Raw genomic sequence first — 20541 nt, 5'->3', positions numbered from 1 at the left:
TGCGCCTCACCTTGCTCTGCTAATCCTCCCTAGGCTGTAATAATGGATCCGCATGTGCACGTGTGCAGACAGCCTCGCGCTCAGACACACTCACACGCACACATGCATAAAATAGGAGGAAGAGGCATCTTGTCTAATGGACGTGCAGTCTGGTCTGCGCTCGCTGTCAGCGGCTGCTGTGTGCCACGGCAACATCTGGTCTGCATTGTTTGTTGCTTGACAAGTCGACACGGATTGCACACAAAATCATATGTGGTCTCTGAGCCGGATTACTGATGAGCACACGGGGATCAAGTCTCTGGGTCAGATCTAAGGACTGGCTAACTGATCAAATCTCAAGTACTCCAGTTCTCATCCTGTTGTGATTACAAGCCCTCCCGCTTCTGGTTCAAACAGATACAGTGTCAAATGACTTGGAAAAAGCAAAGTAAAAATGTGTTATTTGTATAGTGACCTCTCTTTATGGTTGGTTGTTATTTTTCATGTTATTGGTCTATAATTAGTAAGATATGTACTTGTTTGTGTCACTGCTTCTCCCATCCGTTTTGGGATTGTTTATGTCAATTTAAGTCACCTTCTCAATGCCCACGCCTATTTCAGCTCTGTTTTGCACAGTATGAGCAGATTTCTGGTAACCCTTCCTTCCTCTCCTTGTGTTCTCTTAATTTTTTTCTGCTACACAACATTTAACATCACAAAAGCCTTTCCAAAAGTAAATATGCCTGTTGTCCGACCTTTTGTGTACCTTGGATGTTTTCCCTCCTTACACAATCCAACCACAAATAGCAGCTTTTTTTTTTTCCATCTCCCTCTGTATTTTTCCACTCTTTGTTTTCATCTGTTAACTATGCTAGGAGTTTTCTGAACATCTTGGAACATCCTCTTCATCATCAACGCTTTCAGACGATACTTCTGATTGGCTACAGAAGACACATCAGTGTAAGAGCCCAAGGTGAATTCTCATAGTGTAGCAACCTTGAAGAAAAATATCACAGTGCAACTGCCAGCATTCTTTAAATGGAAACCAGCACTTACTCTTGCTTACAACTGATGCCAAATGAATGAGAAAGCTTGATTATTAAACTTAATTTTACCTATATCATGTATCAATTATTATTTTAGCTCTGTTTACAAGAAATGTAGTTTTCAGATGATTTCGGACAAATTTCCCTAGGAGCAATATTAAACCATTTTTTTTTTTTTGTTTTGCTTCTGACTATAAGTCAATCCCTAGAGTACTAGTGTCACAAAATACTAATATGCTAAAATTTTATTTTTTACATGTAAAGAATATTTCTCCAATTGGGCAGCAGTGTACCACAGCATGATTTTTAGGTCGACGTGAAATGTAACTGAGTCTATCATGAGTTAGTTTTTTTTTTTGTTTTTTTTTTTTTTGCCTTGTGCATAAAATTAACACGGAATACCTCTTTTAAGTAATAAACATGATATAATTTCTTACTTCAGAATTGGCAACCAGAGCTGCACAACATATTGCACTGATTGGGTCTCTTTTGCGGTGCAAATTACGGCTAAAATATGTTAGCCGTAACCTCATGTATTTGTTTTATTTTTACAAATGCCTATAACAGACGATGCTGGACAGCATAATGGAGGGCGGAAGCGAAAAACATCAGGAAAATGCTGACTAATTGTAATCAATACCATCGTCAGGCTGCTGGTGTGGAAAAACCTCATGATGTCAACGCATCATTCCAAGCTTTCGACTAGTAAAGAGTAACGAGTTGTGAAGTCAGGAGTAGGAATACGAAAGCCTGCTCCTGGAACGGTGTGACATTTTGACGAGGAAAATGTGCAGAGACATGTTTGCAACATTAGCATAAGCTTGACTTTTTCCACATAGATAGAAGAGTGATATGTTTTGTTTCACTTTCATCAAAACTCGCAAAATAATGTTTTTAATCAAGCAGGCTTAAATGCAACTTATAATGTAAAGAAACGTTGTCAGATCTGCTGGATAGCAGCAGACTGGCTCGAACATAAAAGGTGCAGAACCTTGGTCACTTAAGTCCTTAAAAGCCAAGCTAGTTGAATTGAGTTGGAAACAGGAAGAACTGCTCCTGTAAATTGACTAAGATCAATCAAGACAAAGAGCTTCTCTGATTACATTTGAGCAAAATACATCGCAGGCTTTTAGTGTTGATGAAGTTGGCCTCTCCATGCGTTACCACCACCTTCGAGAGGTGGACAACTCTCCCACCCCACCCCCCTGTTTTTTTTTGTTGTTTTTTTTTTCCCTGTTCTCTGCTGTTGCCATAGAGACGGGAGCCGCGTGTTGGGTTTCTGCAGAGCTCTGCTTGGGTTTGCAGACAGCGATCCGATGTATGTCCTCACCCACATCATCGCTGTGTGTATGTTAATGCATGCGTGTGTAGGCGCCGGCGTTTTTGTCTGAGTGGTCGTATGTAATGGAGACGGTGGCAGAAATGGTAATTTATCGCTGTAGAAGGACTCCTGCGCATTAGAATATTTCCAGAAGCAGCGAGGAAATGTGCGTCGCATGCTTTAGCTTGTTCTTGTTCTTATTCAGAGCTCGTGATCCAGTTATCGAAGACATGACTCGACTGTTGTACTCAAGAACACTGATTTTGATTTATTTTCTGTGGAACACTTAATCAAAAGGTAATAGTCTCGGGAATAGATGTCAACTTTGAAACATTTCACACAGTGTTTTGTTGTGACAGGTTTTTTTTTTGTTGTTGTTTTTTTTCTGCACCATTTCTTATCATAAGCTCACATGTGCACTTGCATACATGTCACATGCATATTCATATTCCCACCCTCGCATGCACGGCGCGTAACAAATATCCATTTCACGGCCACGTGGATCTGCACATGCAAGACAAGATATATTTATTCATAAGCTCATTAGAGGAGTGGATTTGCCTGCTGCCATCCATCACACTGTCACCCTTCCTCAACCTGGCACAAGCTGACGACGGAGCTGCCGGAGAGGAGTCCATGGGATTTACTCCCCTGGAGCCAGTGATAGAGGGAGGATTTACTCCAATAGAGTAGAGACCGAGTTTCTTCTTTGTAGAGGTGAGATCAGAGACACGGCAAACAAAGGACATGGTAATCTGCTGCTCACAAAAATGCATATTCCTGAGTGGCAAAAGCGTCTTTTAAAGTGTCAGATTGGCTGTTCCAACTGAAAATGAAGCATTTGAATTTTTTTACAATTGTCTTTTGGGGTTTTTTGTGTGCGCATGCATGTGTGTGTGTGTGGGTGTGCGTGTGTCACATGAAAACAATAGTTATTAATCGTTTAGAAGTTGATTAAAACATATTGTGAAATGTAAGAGAAGACTTCAGACCAGTATTGCTTTGGTTATTAATGACGCAGGGCAAATACAGTGCCTTGAAAAAGCATTCACATACTCTGACTGGAAAGTAGTAGAAATTCATTCATGTTTTGTTTTTTTTTAAAAAGTAAATCATTGTCTAAGAAGTATTCTCGTATTCAAGCCAGCTACAATCTGACATCCGACGAAGGCACACCACATGCATCACTTTTTTTTTGTACAATTGTACATTTGTAAAGTTGAAGTCTGAAGTTTTAATGTGGTTTTAAGCCAAAATACGGAGAAGTTAAAGTTCTTAATATGCAGCATTAGGCACTGAATGCTTTTTATGTATTCTGTGCAAGCTTTTGGCTTAGGTTTGTGCTGCTTTGGTGGCACTCCCTGTCTACAGTTGCACTTTATGTCCAACTGCTTAATTGCCAGTAGCACAAACTGAAGACAGAAACTTTGCTGCAAAATAAATGGACAAATGGACACAGTCATGTGACCACAAACAGGGCTTTATTTTTTATAAAATAAAGCCCTTCGACAGCTTTAAACTTTGAAGACGAGTGGCAGGACGCATGTTGAACAAAAGAACAAAACCATCATTTAATTACCTTCACAGAAAGCTTATACAGGTGTTAAAACTGACACCTTCGTTTCTGATACTAGCCAAAGAAATCAGCATGTAAATCGGTTGGACAGGCAGAAAAGTCGAGCCTTTTTCAAGTGACAGTCACTGTGATGGCAGTCGATCTGGCCATGAAAAACCTGGATTCCCTCTTCTTCCTCCTCTGGCTGTCAGCTGTACTTTCTCTGTGGCATCTGTGCTGGCTCACTTCCTGGATGTAGTCAATTAACAGACTTCTCTGCAGTCCATAGCTGCACAGCATTAACACTTCAAGAATGGCAGCGAATGCTTCGTCACATAGATCCGGGGAGTTCACTCGGCCAGGAAGACGCCGAGTTTATTTGTAAGGCCGGGAATTTGCAGATTCGTCAAGATATCTAAGCGTTTAAGTTTTTATAAGAAGGCGTTATTTTTAACTTCTTCATTTGGTCTTAAAGTTTTACTGTGGGATGTTTCTTCTATTGAAGTTAGTTTAGATGGTTTCTGTCTTCAAATTTCTAAGTGGTTTCTAATCTTGGTCTTAACTTTGTATTGGCCTATAACTTGATTTATGTTTATTTTGCCACAAATATTCTAAATAGCCACAATCATTTTTGCAGGATCTCAATATGGTTTAAAGTTTCTGTCAATTAGAAATGTTTATATATATATATTTTTTTATTATTGCATTTTCAAATTTCAAACATTTTTGAGTGATCATGGATTACTTAAATGACCCCATATTTTCTCCTTTTGTAGTGCTGTAACTCTTAAATTTTAACTCGTGATGTTGGTATTTTCTTTGAAATCTTTGTTTTTTTTAATTCTCATGTTTGTATTTTTTTTTTGTAAATAATCTCTTTCTAAAATCTTGGTACAGGATACCATAGCAGGCTCTCAGATGCCTAGTCCATGCCCCGATGGGTCTAAGCTGTTTTTGCACCAAAAATGGAACCAATACACTACTAGAGAGTTGCTTGTATGTTTATGCATGGACAGTGTACATCATAAGGAGAAAAAGCTGAAAAAAACCCAACTAAATGTAACAGGTCTCATAGTAGAATACAGTTGCAGGATTTTATTTTATTTTTTTTTTTACCAGTTGAACATCATTATGCCAGCATCCTGGTTTGTGGTTTTGTCACCTTTGCTGATGTTCCTTGAGAGCACGTCTGCGTCTAAACATGCCTCTTCACAGCTTTTACTATGCCTGGAAATTCTCTTGTTAGGATAAAATGAAACATTCTTCGTAACGTCACCCAGTATAAATCTGACATATCTGGAAAGTCTAATTTTGTAATGTCTTACAGCGAGACAGTGGAAGTCTGCAGCCTTGTTTTAATAGAAAGGATGACGGTAATAATAGCGGCATGCAGTAATAATATTTATTTCTTGTAGAGCATGTACTCTGTGTGCATCAGTCTCTTCTGATTCGGCTTATATTTATAAAGAACGCCTGGCTCTCTATCCATTCACTACAGGCTGATACATTATCTTGACATTAAACATAACATGAAACCCAATTGTGAGCGTGGAGAAACTCATTCAAGTCATTGTTCATTGAACATATGTTTAAGTTGCTGCTCGTGGCTCTTTGCTCACTGCTGACTGGTTCAGCGCTGCTCTTCTCCGCCGGATTGCTTTGGACATGTGAACTCACCCATGATGGCTAAGAGTTGCAGGGTACAGTACATAATCTATCCTAAAACCCTTGTTTAACCAGATTAGATGATTAAGAGTAAATTATGCTCAGTTGTTACCCATCTCAAACCTCCACGAGTACAGAGAGTAGAAAATGTTGGAATTTAAAAAAAATAAATAAATAAAAGCCTCCCATCTAGGTTGGCCCCAATTCCAGAAAAAGAATCACAATTGACCTTTTCTCCTTCTTCACAAATAGAATGAAAGTGTCATAGATTGCAAACTGTTTTAATAAATCTCAGTATTATCAAGTTAAAGTTTGGTCGGTCTAAATATTTTACATTTTACAGCCATTAAAATTGTCTATTTTGTGTATTTGCACAAATGTAATAAATATTTAGTGTTAATGGTCTAATGGGCCATATACCATCAATGTGCATCTATAGTCTATTTATGCCAAATACGTCGATGTGTCACTATGGAGATGTTGTTTGGTGTGATGTGCATTGATGGTTTTCCCCCACACAACACATTTTGCATTTAGTCTATAGTCTCTTTTCACAACTTTTTTTTTTTATTGTCATTTTCTGACTTTTTTTTTTTTAAGTCTGCTGCCCAATATGTTGCAACACAAATTATTTTAAACTAGTGAAGTATTCTTCCAGGCAAACTTAGCCCCAATAACTTACACTAGCAGCAATTGGATACCGCTGTAGAAATGTATTTTCTTCACATAAGAAGCACTGTGATATTTTAATACTTAGAGATCTTGTGACACACATATTGAAAAAGTTTTAACAGACTGATGAAATGTTATTGGACAATTACCGGTGTATGTTTTGACCTCCTTGTGGTGTTTTTAGGAAATTTCAATTTCCGCAGCATTCAAAATATTATATATTTTTTTCTGGTCTTCCTGCTGTGAGCAGTCAGTAATTACTTACATTAGGAAAAAGGTTGAGATCATGTTGCATGTATAGCATTGATTCCAAAACAAGGTCTTACTGTTTCACAATAAAAAATAATTACAGAGTTAGCAGATCTTAAGCATATTATATTAGCGATTAAGGCAGCGATTAAGACGACAGATATTCCTTAAAGCCTCTTGAGATTGTCATAATTTGTCAAATTTACCAAATCCAACATGTGTCATGATGGAAGCTGAAAGCCTAAATTGATTAAACCCAGCAACATTGCTGAACTTGTTGAACCCTCGTTTTCTGCTGAGAGTCTTCCACTCGCAGCCTGAATGAGCTGCAGACATATTGTCGAAAATATTTTCCTCTGAATTAGCTTCTCGCATATTTTGTGTTTCATCTGACTTCGTTTTGTGCACCACAATGTAAACTGCTTACTTTGGGATCCTTCTTACTCACACCAAACAGTGTAGTTGTTTTGACACGGTATGATGAGTTCACCGATCAGACAAAGATCGGGCGTTTGAGTTTTCAACCATCCGGTCACTGATAATCAGGCTGGAAAGCGTCAGATTGTGGCGCATCTCTAAATCTCGTCCTTGTTGATTTGGTTTAAGAGAACAGGCCACGGTTTTCACATCGCCTCTGAAAAGTTGCTCCACACACTGAAAAGGACGCACTGACGGGAGATTATGGCTGCCATTGTTTTCAATGTTTACACACAACCGCTAACAACCCTGTCTTTGCAGCGAAGCTATTTTTCTTGTGATTACATCACAACCGCCACCCACATCTTTTTCTACTGTAAATTTCCCATTCGACGCTTTAGTTTTGCGCCGGCGGACGTCACTGGCGTTCTTGGTGTGATTGTGGACCCAGTGGACAAAACACACGTACTCCTCTTTACCCATTTACAGACCTGCATCTTTCCTGGACCGTTTCTCTGTGTTGTGAGGTTAATGTTGGCCAGGGAACACGGTGTATGGAGGTATTTTTAGATTTTGTCAGTGGGCTGATGTTATGTGAGGGTGATGCTGGTTTCTCTCGCGCCCGTTTCCTGATTGCCCTTGCTCCATGTTTACTCTTTATCAAACAAAGCTTCACAGAAAAGCCTGCAGGATGTTGTCATTTTATCAGTGTGCTGCTCCAAGTTCATAAGCTCTCTGTCTCCCTCCCCCCCTCTTTCTGTCCTGTCCCTGTCACTTCTCTCTTTCTTGTCCTCCACCATCTCCCTATTGAATGCGTGCGTGTGTGTGTGTCTGTGTGTGTTGTCTCCTTCTCTATATGGATGTATATGTGTCTGCGTGTGTGTCTGCATGTGCTTTCTGCTCCCAGCCCCTCTGCGGAAAGCAAAGTTTGTGGAGAGCCCTCGCATTCCACAATCAGAGCTTGGCTCCCCTACACACACCTCTGCTACTGCCAAGAATACAGACCTGGACACATACTGCCCTGGTAAGTTTTTTTTTTTTTTTTTTTTGGCCAGCTTATCCCTCATTTTGTCGTTTCTGCATGTTGTGCTACTACAACTGTAGAGGCACAAAAACAGAGAGGGGAAAACTTATCTGTGTGACAGATTTTCTGCTGGATCCTGTAAGATGAAAACATGGCTAAGATCATTAATCAGATAGCTTTGCCTGTGCCCGCCCTCGCTGCCTCCTCCCACTTTGCCTCTTTAATCCTCCCTTGCCGCTTTCTCGGAGCTCATTTGAGTGCCGCCGCCGTTTTCTGTTAACTTCACTGCCGGCTTTTTGCTCGTTAATCCCGCAGACGGTCCAGTTTCCTATCCTCCACCCCCCCACACACACACACACACGCATATATGCACCCCCCGCTGCCACAGACAGCCCTGTCAAACCCGACGCTCTCCTCCCTTCCTCAATCAGGACGGACATTAAAGCAGTTTACTTGAGGACAGCGCTCTGATATATATCTGCTTTCTCGTCTCGCGGTTTTGGCCCGCGCTCTCGTGTCTTGTTGGCTCAACCTCTGTTGGCTTTGTGGACCTCAGCACTTCGGGCCAGGACTTAATACGTGAGTGGAGCAACAATGGGGGGCCTCGGGGCTTACCTTGTGTGATTTAGGGAAAAAAATGGTTGAGAGAGCACTGCCCGCCTTCTCCGTCTGTTGGCCTCTTCTGCTGAATTTCTGCCCAGGGGGAATTCTAAGTATGTGATTTACACTGGAACGTATTTCAGTTTGATTTTAAACCTCTAGAAAAATGTGTCGATTTGCAGTCTTTTTCTTTTCTTTTTTTCCTCATTATTTTTGTTTTCGCATGGCTTGTATAACTCTTGACCCTCTCTTTATTTTGCATCGTTCCTGTGAAATAGACTGTGACATATGAGCTATGAGCTGCCAAGAGCTGCTGTAAGATGTGACATATCAGGGATGAAATGGTGCTCTGCGCTACAATCGACAGAGGAAGCGGTTGATTACATTCAGGAATTCTCTGCGTGTGTGGAGTAATAACTCAAGCTGAAAAGCAGCCGGGAGGGTCGGGATGAGTTTTTTTTTTTCAAGGGTGAGTACTCATACCTCCCAGGTGGACAGATGGAGGTCTGAGCTCTTAACAAGGCCTCCCTGGCATGTGTAACAGCAGGGCAGTGACTTAAACACTTGATTGCTTGCCAGTCCACACTCTGCTGCAGCCGCTGCTGCTTCTGACATTGACTGTCGCCTGGAGGAGTGTAGGTATCAGCTGATTATTTAAAAAAAATTATTATTATTTATTTATTTATTTTTATGGCCTACAAAAAAAAAAAAAAACATTTGTGGGCTCATAAATATTGTGAATATTTTGCAAGATGGCTTGTGAAATTTGCCACTAGCAATCCATCATTTATAATGGATGGAAAAGCATTCATGATGATGTTGGACAGAAGCTATGCTCTAACAGTCTGGAACAGCCTCAGACTACAAATAAAATCCTCTGCTTCCTGTATGTTTTTATGTCGTGTAGTGGCCTTGCTTTGAGCGCAGTTCGAAATTCTCTTCAGCCTCTAGAAACACTTTAAAACAACAATCATCTCAAAAGAAAAAAAAACTATATAAAACGATGAGTTAATTCATTTTCATGTTCAAGAAACCAGTTTGACGTGATTTGATTCCTTATAATTACGTTCGTCTGCCAATTTATTAGGTACACCTTCGCAGTACCAGTTTAACACCCCATTTACTTTTAAAACCGCATCATTCAGTTGCTGGAAACGTTGCTCTGAGGTTTTGGTCTGTATCCAGATAATGTCTTCACGCAGTTGCTGCATATTTGTTGGCTGCACATCCATAATGTTCCACCACATCCCAAATGTTCTCTGTTGGATTGAGATCTGATGACTGCGGAGGCGTTTGGATACGAGTTAACTCATTTTCATGTTCAAAAAAGCCAGTTTGAAGTGATCTGAGCTTTGTGACTTACGCAATAACCAGCTGAATGTAACCGTCAGGTAGCCCTGTGCTCATAAAGGAAATGATATGATGAGCCACAACTTTCAGACAGGCTGCGGCATTGAGACGATGTTTACTTGGTAGTAAGGTCCAAAAGTGCTGAGAAGAATCCCCCACATCATAATACCACCGCCAGCAGCAGCCTGATCCATTAACGCACAGGATGAATTTGTGTTTTTATGTTGTTTACTCCATATCCCGGCTCTACCATCTGAATGTGGCAGCTGATCAAGATTCATCAGACCAACAAAACAATTTCCCTGTCTTAGTGTTTTCATTTTGTCTAACCTCTTTGAATTGTAGCCTAAGTTTCTTATTCTTTTTTTTTTTCTTTCCTGCGCTGTAGCACGTCTGTTTAAAGGGTCAAAGTGTTGTGTGTTCAAAAGTATTTCACATACCTTGGCATTTTCTTCCACGCAACTGCCTATTTTCTCTTTCTCTGTCCATTCTTTCTAAACCAAAAAGAATGTTTGCGCTTGAAAGTCCCAGCAGATGAGCAGTTTCTGAATTTCTCTGGCACCAACAGCCATGTCAAGTCTAAAGTCACTTATATCCACTTTCTGGTTTGAGCTCCCGCAGTTTGCATAGATGCCTAAATGCGTCTATATAAATGCTGCAATGTGATGGACTGACTCACTACTTATGTAAGCAGGCAATTTAGCAAATGTACCCAATTAAGTGACCACTGATTTTATATATATATATATATATATATAGCAATGCAGTGGACAATAGACTATCCAAAAACTACCAATTGTTAAAAAGTCTATCTAAATTCTGATCCTCTGCCTGAGTGATGTGGCGACAGTGGAAAGGAACAAGTTCTTTTCAACATCCTAACCAGCCACAGGGTTCCATGAGTGGAGACATAAAATTTGATAACATTAACTGAAAGCTCTGAAGCCACTGTAAAACGTCAGCGCTATTGCAGCTAAGGGTTAGTGTATTCTTACAGTACAGGAAAGTGAAACTTCCAACATAAAACTGGAAGGCTGATGGAAGTCCAAGAAAGTTCCTCTGTTTCATCTGTCATTGGTCATGCTGGTTTTGGAAATGCCAACTGTCTTTTAGAAATGTCAGAGCTAAGATTGTGTACAATACATGGCACTTTAACAGAAGCATCTTTTATATATTCCTTAAAATTAAATATTCAAATTTTAAACAGTTATGTTGATGTATATTGCACAGCCCCCTGGGGAAGCAATGCAGTTTATCCCAAAGAAACACATGCATTCTTCAGTATAGATAAAAACTCTCTAAAACTTTGTTGTCTGAACATACAATATGTCTGCAACACTTTGCTTGTTGATTTGTAACTTTGTCCAAAGTAGCGTAAAGATTAAAGCCTAATCTCATGATGAACGTCATCAGTTCACTGACACGTAAAGCCCTGGCTACTGATTGCTCCTGTGCTTTTATTTATAAAACACCTGAAGTGGCATTGCAAAGATAAGATCTGAAAATATGCTTAGCAGGAATGTGAATTTCCCTAATCTGATCTAGTACTCCCTCTTCCATCACCTGGTTGCGAGGAATCCGTGCTTGTGTTGGGTTTTGTGCTTTATATTTTACCCATATTGCTTGTTTGTTTTTTTTATTTATTTTATTTTATTTCTGCATCTTTTGAGCTGTATTCACCCTTAAAGATTTTTTTTTCATCTAGATGAAGTAAAATATATAGCTCAAGAATTTAGATGAAATAAGAGCCACCATTTTTTTTCTTCTTCTTCTTCTTTTTCCTTCCCCACCTGCTACCTGGGCCTATTAATACTCTCTCCTGTCCTGTCCAGTCCCCCCGCCTGCAGCACACATGCTTCTCTCTGGCTTTTCTCCGTACAATGGGGAAGGTGGGTGCGCCAGATCTGTGCACGGCCGGACAGAAACAGATGCGCTCTTGCACTGAAATGCATTCCTAGCTGCGTGCAAAGATAGTTGCTATGGCAACCATCTGTCTCTTTCGCAGCTCTGGAATCCGATAGAGAGGAGAGAAGTGTGTATATGTTAGGGGGCTGGTTCAAAAAAATAAATAAATAAAATGCTGTTTTATGTTTAATGAATGTTTATTTTCTGCTTTGCATAACTTGTCATTAGTCTCTGATGAGAAACGTCAGAATTTTTTATTTTTTTTTAGATGCCTGTTCCATTCCAAGGTGCTGTCAAGGCGCTTTGAAGTGGTGTAGATGCTTGTTGTCACAGGATTCAGTAAGAGGCAGTTCATATAATTGCAATCGGTATTTAAAGAGCAAAACATAGGCACTGGAAACAGAACGAAATCAACATACAACCCCTGCATTATGGTAATGAATCGCTGTTGAAAGCAGCTCATTTGTATTAGTTTGAAGTAGGCTGTGTGACATGTGTGCGACATTTTTTTGTTTGTTTTGTTTTGTTTTTTTCGTTTGCAGTCAGACGATTTTTTTTTTTTGTGTCGATTTGATGCGACGGCTCAGTGTTGGTGGAAAAACTGGGTCTCGACGTATGTTTGCCGCTGGTGTTTTTGGAGGGTTAGAGTACGTACAGAGGGATTGCCTGTGTTTACCTTACTGGGAGTGGCTTTGAGCTCAGACACCCAGATTAGAGATTCCGCTCCCGTATCAAACGGCACATAGACGAGGGGTCGGCCAACAGCTGGCCGCCACGGAGATGCTGTGATAAGGAAACAGGAACTTTAACGGGAAGAGGAGTAAATGAAGCGACAGGCAGAAAGTCTGCAACGTAGACTGAGTGGTAGGTATGGGTTGCACCTATAGAGGTGGAAAAGTCGGACAGAGCTGCTGTTTGATCTCGCTCAGAGCCACAAGCCCCCCAGGAGCAGTTGACTAATCACTGCTAATGTATTCAGTCCTCACGACTTGCAGTCTGTCAACTGGAAAGCCGTCATTGCCTATAAGCAGACACTGGCATAAAGATGCAGCAGCTATTGCATTAAAAATGTACAAGTATACTGGTATTGCACCACGAGAATAGTTAAATGTCCTAAAAAGACATGAAATGCAGGTGATGTTATATGGGGGAAAAAAATTATGCATCTTTCAAAACTTTTTTTAAAAATATTTGTTATTTTTGCAATTTAGGGATTGTTTCATTTTATTTTACTTTTTTCAGTCTCACATTCCAAGATAGATTTTTTTTGTTCTAAGACATTTTTTCATCGCAGTGCCTTTAATGTTATCTCTTTTTTTATCTCTGTTTTGATTTAGAAACAAATTATATATTGCTTTATATTTTATCTATATTTTTGCGATTCCAGACTTTTTATATTGTTATGCGTTGTACTTTTTTGTGCTTATAATAATCTACTGGCTTAGAATTTTGTGAGTTTAATGGTTGATTGTATACAAGCTTATTTTTTTAACATCTGCATCACCTCTTTGTGTTGCCTTTGGTTATATTAGAAATAAATATTAATATATTAGAAATAAATAAAATCTGATTGACTCTTGTTCAGATTGTTTTAGCATCACAGAACTTGACCGATCACAGCTCATTTGACAGCAGAAGTCAGACAATTGGCCTTTTTCTTTGCAGACATATTGTTTTAAGCTCAATGTGGCTGATGGTCGGTACCATTCATTTTATTCAGCCATTTGTTTTGTTTGTCATTTAATTTAAAAAAAAAAAACAAGACCTTGGCTCAGAATGTTGCCGGTTTCTTTCTTTCTAATGAAAAGTGCAGTAGTGGATTTAGGTGTGCTGGTGTTTTGTTATTTGTTCCTGGAGACATGTCATATGGCTCAATATTATTATTATTATTATTAGTAGTTTTTTTAGATCTTATCCTTAAAAAATACAACAGCAGTACATACATACTAGAAGAGTAGATGTGGCATTTTGCTGCTGTCTTTTCTATGCTGTTATAGTTTTCTTAGACCAATGTTTGCTCATGTTTGCTTACTGCACAAGCATAACCTCAGAGAGGAGAACCACATTAGCATGCCACGCTGCACAAAGCTACGTTCACTTATTTTCCACAGCATGTCAATTCACTCTTATTGCTAACATTATATTTAAATTACTTGCAGTAGAGTTTAATCATGCTTTTCTAACATAAAGGTTTTAGCAGTGAGTCTGTGAGCATCCATCGAGCGGAACACAAACAGGAACAAGTTTTGTATGAATGGTTTGTACATAACAGTAGTGTGTGTGTGTCCAAGGTGGAGCTCACATCTCGAGGAGAGCAAAACATACAGCTTTAAACATGACAGTCCTGGCTGTTTCTCCAGTGTAAACAAAGAGTTATTAATTTTAAACCTCATCAACACTGAGCTCTGCAATGATATGAGACCAGAAAATATTCTTAACTACAGCTAACTTGCAAAAGGCCACAAAGTGAAGCTCAAGGTTATGTAGGTCATTTATTTTTTAAAACAAACTCCTGACATTCAGTTTCATAGACGGAAGCAGCGTCTGTGAAACTGATTTTGTAAGTCTGATGTAATATTCTAATCGTTAATGTCAGATTTTCATCAGCTGTTATGTGAAAATCAACATCACTAACAGCAGTGATCTAAAGTTGAACTATTGTCTATTAAGTTTGTAATTTTTTTTGACCTGTTATTTTGCAATATGGAAAATCCATGGGTTCAACAGAAAGTTGAAGTGGAAGCCGAGTTTTGGCTTCTTTTTCTGTTTATGCACAACTCAGCAGTGCAGTACAGCCAGTCACTGCTGGGAGTGAGAAAAGTAGCAGGTTTAAACAACTCACAGCAACTTTATTCAAAGTTGTAGGATTGTTTGCACGTTTATTATTTATGCAATTCATAAAAAACAGGAAGTTGATGACTGAATCGAATTGTTGTCACTGTTCACGAGCAAACATAACAGCTTCAGAGGAAGTAAAAATAGAATGAGTGTCAAACACCGGTGAGCTGCTTCTTCATAAATCTTGCAAGTGTTTATGAACTCCTCTATATTTTTGCCATATGAGGATCATTTAGCAGATAAAATGATTATAATATATGGGCTCTGTACCTTTCAGTCTGTTTTAATATTTATGATTAATAACCACCATTTAAAAAGCTCCCTCAACTTTACAGACTCTCTGCCAGCTTTCATAGACTGAGCAACTCTGTAAAAAATAAAAAAATTAAACTCAAGCAAAATCCTTTCATTAACATAGATGTTATGTCCTGCTAGTATTACAGCCTGTATCCATGTACAGTACATAGCTAAACAGCATCAAAGCTCATATGTGATTAGCCTATTTTGTATCTAATGTGTGCTGTGATTACCTCATTATTCGATGCTGCTGTGTGTTTTTATTGAAGCTCTGCAGCGTGTCATTCCCATTTGACTCAAAGGTGGTTGTTTTTTTCCCCCCTCTCTCTCAGAAGGTCTCTGCCTCACTTACTTACTCGCTCAAAGCGACTCAGAGTCAATCTAATGAGGCTGCTGTCCATAAGGGAATGGACAGGGGAGCCCAGGCTTTAGATTGCCTGCCTGCCTATGTGTCTTTGAGCTGATGAGTGAGAGACCGCAGGCTTCGGGGGAGCTGTCTTCCTTCAAAGAGGTGCTTTGGTGGCTTGGATTGTCTAACAGTTGTCAGTTAGAGTCTAATCTGGCTACCTGTCTGTCCGGTTCGACCTGCTGTATGGTGAAAAGGGTTTTAAAAAAAAAAAAACTGGTCCTGCCAGTAAGCTGTCTTTGTCTCGACTGCTGTTTATTTAAACGCTGGCCACCCAGAGCTGTTGGCTTAAATGCCATTAATGTCTGAACCAATTCAGAGGTTCATACATCGAATTACTGGCCAATAGTTACTTTTTCCTCCTGAGCAGGAAAGTAATTAACAAAACCTCCTCGCCTGAGAGCGACACTGCTGTGACGAGCGTTGAATTGAACTAAAGTTGATCCATGCAGTCGGCTCCTCCAGGCACGTTAGCCAGGTGTTACCGAAGAACATGATACTACCAACGAGGGTTTGTTACGGTTGAAGAGTAACCAGGCAACCAGGTGACAAGATGAGGTCATTGAGAGATGTTTGCTTTGGTTAAAAGCCGGCAACCCCCACCAGTGCTCTGAGTGTTTGTAGGTGGATTTACCATCATGCGGGCTCACCCCACAGTGTCTCTTTGCTTTGCTTAGCGCTTCCAGGCTCCATAAATAGGACAGAGATCTGTGTGTGTGTGTTTGCGTACACACCCACTTTGGTTAGGAACGCCTCTCCGTCTCCCTCTCTCACTTACACACACTCTCAGGTAAAGGGTGTTTCTCATTACGTCACCCACGCTGCAGTGGCAATGAGTGGTGCGGAAGCAGCTGTCGTCAGTTTGGAGGACTTTTTTGCCGTTCAGCGTGAAAAGAAGGTCTTTCAGTACAGCTGGAAACGATCCTTGTTGTGGCTGAAGGGATTTTTGGAGTTCATGTAAGTGGATCGTCCAAGCCACGGCGTCCATTTGTTTCGAGGAATGTGTTTGTAATGCGCCGCTCTGAGCTACGGGAAAACTCAGGTGCGACAGGGTGTTTTGTTTGTTTGCCTGAGTGCAGGTGCTGTGTATCCTCTGTCTGCTGTGTTTTGTGGAGGACGGCTGTAGCGGATATACATTTTGTGTTCGGTTGTTTAAATCAGACGGACATGAAGCTAAAAGCTGCGTCTTATGGTGAAATGAACTGTCCCCTTATTTTTTGCTCACCACTTGTATTTCTCTGTTTTCTACCATTCTTCCTCCTCCTCCTCCTCCTCCTCCTCCTTTTGTCTATCTACCTCTGCAGGGGAGTCAAGCCATGAGCTGGGGCCCCCTCCGTCGGTGGATGAGGCAGCCAACACATTGATGACGCGGCTGGGTTTCCTTCTGGGAGACAAAGTGAGTGAGGGGCCAGCTGGTACGCAGTACAGCATGGAGGAACCCGAGGCGAGACAGGTAACTTTCCTCCTTTATTCAAATCTACTGAGATAGGCTGACTGTGGGGCGATGGGTTTCTATTAAGAGAAGAAGATGTGTTTTGTTAGCTTAGATTAAAGAGCTTTTATCTTGTTCTACATCGAAATCTCAATAAATTAAACAGAATCGAAAATCATGTTCATTTCAGCAATAGTAACCTGATGTATAAATGTATTCACTATTGGGTGACATTTTGTAATAATTATCTACTGTTAGTTTTTAAACTCTAAATCCAGAAATTCGAATAGCTCTGTAGGGAGGATAGATGAGCAAAGATCGTTGCTGGAGAAGGTGGCAGTTCACAGAGTGCTGCATTCAAGCATATCACTAGAAAGTTGACTGGAAGGAAAAAAAAGTGCATAATCGAGGTGAAAGCCGCAGTCTTGAGAGGATTCTGAGATGCAAGAAGATAAATACGTAGCATCACTAGTGTAGCATTGAGGAGGAAGACAAGTTGAAGTGAAAAGTGTAGCGGCAGATGTTTTATACAATTTTCAAATAATCTGACTTGGTGTCAGTGTGATTGACTGACAGTGATCAGTGAAAACAAATGTAAAGATTTTTATTTTCTGAGGATGAAGCATTGATTACAGAGGAGAACGTAGCATGGAACAAACCTTTTTGAAAAAGCACTGCAGCTGTCTTAATAGAGATTTTTGAATTGTACCTTGATCTCAGCACAGTCAAAGAATCTGTAGGTTCACACTCAATGACAGTATCTGGCCAAAGGATTTCTCTTGGTACCACAGCTGGTACGTGTGTCACAGCTAGCTATTTTTTGACACGTATCAAATCGATCTCCCCAATACATTGTAGGATATTCATGTTTTCCCCTATCAGCATGTACTGCACCACATTCACGTTCCTTGCACACAGAAGCTGACATCCATTAGGTTTCTAGCAGGTGAAAAGCACACCCTTCTCCAAATTGCACCTGGGATTGGTTGTGCTGTTACAAACTGCATTTAAAGACAAAATGTGTCTATCCCAGGAAGTAATTACCGAGGAGTCAGTATGATTAGTGTGTAATGATGCGGCAGAAACGCTGAGGTAGGATGGGCAGGAAAGCAGGATGTGAAAACTTGTCTTGTGAGTACCAATTTCAGATTTTGTCTCAGTGCAGCCAGATTCAAAGACTTGTGTTGTTTGAGGTGACTGTGGGGAACACATCAGAATCAAAGTGGTTCATTCGGATGGACAGTGCCTTGCCCAAGGACACCTCCACATTTGGAGTGGTGAAGCCGAGCAGTGAACTGAGCCAGACTTGGTGCACCTTGACGATTACTACTTTTTCTTGCCTCTTTCTAGCTGGCTTGAAATATATTTTTGTTTTTGTTTTTCCTTGTGACATTTTTAGATGAAATGCACTGCATTGTTGAAGTTGGTGCATTGTTTGGAATCGGTAAGCAACATGTTTCTGTCTCTGTATTCTACTTATCCTACACACAGAAGGCATAGTGACTGCTGCTATTTTTAAAAGCAAGAAACTTCCTCTAAAAGCAGGACTTCAAAGACATTACAAACAGCACTTCTCATTTCTATTATGTTATCTGATTGCCTCTGTTTTCAAAGTTCCTTTAAAGCTAATTAGGATGTATAGCTAAGAGCATGGCATTTCTTTGCTCTCCTCATTGAACAACAAAGACTTGTCAATTCTATTCAAATAAAACACCTCCCCCTAAAAATGTCTTAGCGGTGATCAGATGTCTTTATCTCCTCTTTCCCATGAAGGTGTTTTTGTGTCCCAGTGTTATATTTGACACTCATTGTTCACAGTGAAAAGAGTATTGTCTCGGACTCTTAAGTCACCACAGATTTGTTTTAGATTAAATGTTTTTCATACTTTACAGGTCACATCTAAAAGCGTTGTAGTGTTTAAATATCATTCACTTCCTTTTATGAGAAGTTGTGTTCAGGTGCTTGAGGAAACGCTTAATGTCTAAATCAATCTCTTTTGACATTTATTTTCACTGCTGTTCTCCTTTTTGTTTAGTTCTTACACATCTTTGACATCCATATTTATTACAGTGCTGGGGAGATGTTAGCATTCAAACATCGCCGGCATGATTTCCACATTAATTCTGGCCTCCTAATGAAGCATCTAAACTATTTTCAGATGGACTTATCCTTTCATAGCCATTACTAGATTTCAGACATCCACAGATTTGAATTTTGTATGGTTTCCACTAATTCACACAGGGTCAAAGTTATACATTCAGGTTCGAATATACTGAAATTTGATAGAATATTTTTAGTGTTGCAGAGAAACCACACTTTGTATTGATCAGCATGCTTCTGATTTGAATCTAGCTGGATACCTGACCCGTTTTACTATCAGAAATGGCAGAGTTTGTTTAATTAAAGTGGTTGGTTTGCAGGAGACTGACCCGCATTTCAAACTTACCCCATACATTTTCAATAATATAGAGGTTGGGACCATTCCAGATGCTTGGTCTTTAGCTGCTTTCTTTATTCCAAAATCAGTTTTGATCTGTGTTTGGTATGATTGTCTAGTCAGAAGCCCCAACTTTGATTAAAGATTAAAATATTCAATAACAATCCAGGAACCAGGCAGGCTGAAGGCTATCGTAAAATGAAGACTGTTGGAACACAGTGTTGCTCTCCACCATAGAGCAGGTTTTAAATCATCACAAACTTAGACGTCATCAAAATAAAAGAACCATCTGCTCCGAAATCAACAATTTCAAGCATGATGGAGATTTTCAGACACATGCCTTCCTAAGAAATGTTTAATGGTCAGGCAAAACATATGTTATATTTGACCACATTTGGGTGGACTCAAGCTCAGAATGATGGAAATGTCCAAATAACTCAGTGGACATTTCAACAGAATAATTGAGTGTCTACAGATGTTGGGAAAGTCTTTTGGAGGCATTTCTAAATAGCTGTAATATTTGACCATCACTTCAAACAATAGTACTCCAAGTACAAGTTACTCAGTTGTGCCTCTACTTTGCCTAGATCTGGAAGAGCCACCGATTTACATCTCTCAGACGAAAGACAGAAATTTTTGGGGGTGGGGGATATTTGGAAACGACTTGAGAACCGACGATGTCTAAACCTGCCATGAACCCATAACCCGCTGGAACACCACTGTCACTGCCAGCAGTAAAACTAATTATATATCAATATTGACTGAGAGAAAGTAGATTCTGCTTCAAAATCAACCACTTCAAGTCTGAAATCCCCAGCTGTTTCTGGTGTGAACAAACCAGAAACTTTCTGGTTGGTGAAGACAAACACTGAGCTGCTTGGCCAAAATGGCACAAAGTATATTTGGAGAAGGGAAGTTGGGGTACCGATTGTCAATCAAGATGATGATTTGCAAAGGTTTTACTAGAAGTGGTAGTGTGAAAAGTGGGTGGAAAATCTTTAAAATCATCTCAAACCGACAACCACATGGTTGAAACGTTGGTGTTCCAACAGGAGTGTGATCCCAAAAAGTACATTGAAACTGCTGTAGGGATGGATTATATATTGGCCTTCTGGAAGCCCCAACCTCAAACCTTTTTGAAAATGTGTTGATGATGCTTGAGGCTAATATGTGTCAGGACACCAACCAATTTAAAATGAGTCTACCAGTTCTAAAAAATAAGAAGGATCTTGATACTCAATCCCAAATTATACCAGAAGCTTGTCGATGGCTGCAAAAGTTTGTGGTTTCTCCGCAACTCATTGAAGAATATGTAACTAAATAATTAGCCTAAATGCATCTGAGCCTT

General features: G+C 39.9%; 1 protein-coding gene across 15 annotated transcripts in view; it reads left to right on the top strand.

Moving 5' to 3' along the window:
• tanc2b (tetratricopeptide repeat, ankyrin repeat and coiled-coil containing 2b) overlaps nt 1–20541 on the top strand; it is a 163286-nt gene that overhangs the window by 97843 nt on the left and 44902 nt on the right. For 9 of the 15 annotated variants that reach the window (XM_007571585.2, XM_007571619.2, XM_016681519.1 and 6 more), the window contains 2 exons: nt 7812–7928; nt 16629–16777. In XM_007571585.2, coding sequence (XP_007571647.1) covers nt 7812–7928; nt 16629–16777 — 266 coding nt within the window. Of the gene's footprint in view, nt 1–7811; nt 7929–16178; nt 16282–16628; nt 16778–20541 lie in introns of those variants that run through there. The other 6 variants (XM_016681541.1, XM_016681546.1, XM_016681551.1 and 3 more) reach the window with 2 other exon arrangements.

The sequence above is a fragment of the Poecilia formosa genome, unplaced genomic scaffold, assembly GCF_000485575.1.
Source record: "Poecilia formosa unplaced genomic scaffold, Poecilia_formosa-5.1.2 Scaffold7, whole genome shotgun sequence".
Taxonomy (NCBI): Eukaryota; Metazoa; Chordata; class Actinopteri; order Cyprinodontiformes; family Poeciliidae; genus Poecilia; species Poecilia formosa.
This window is presented reverse-complemented; position numbering and strand designations above follow the sequence as displayed.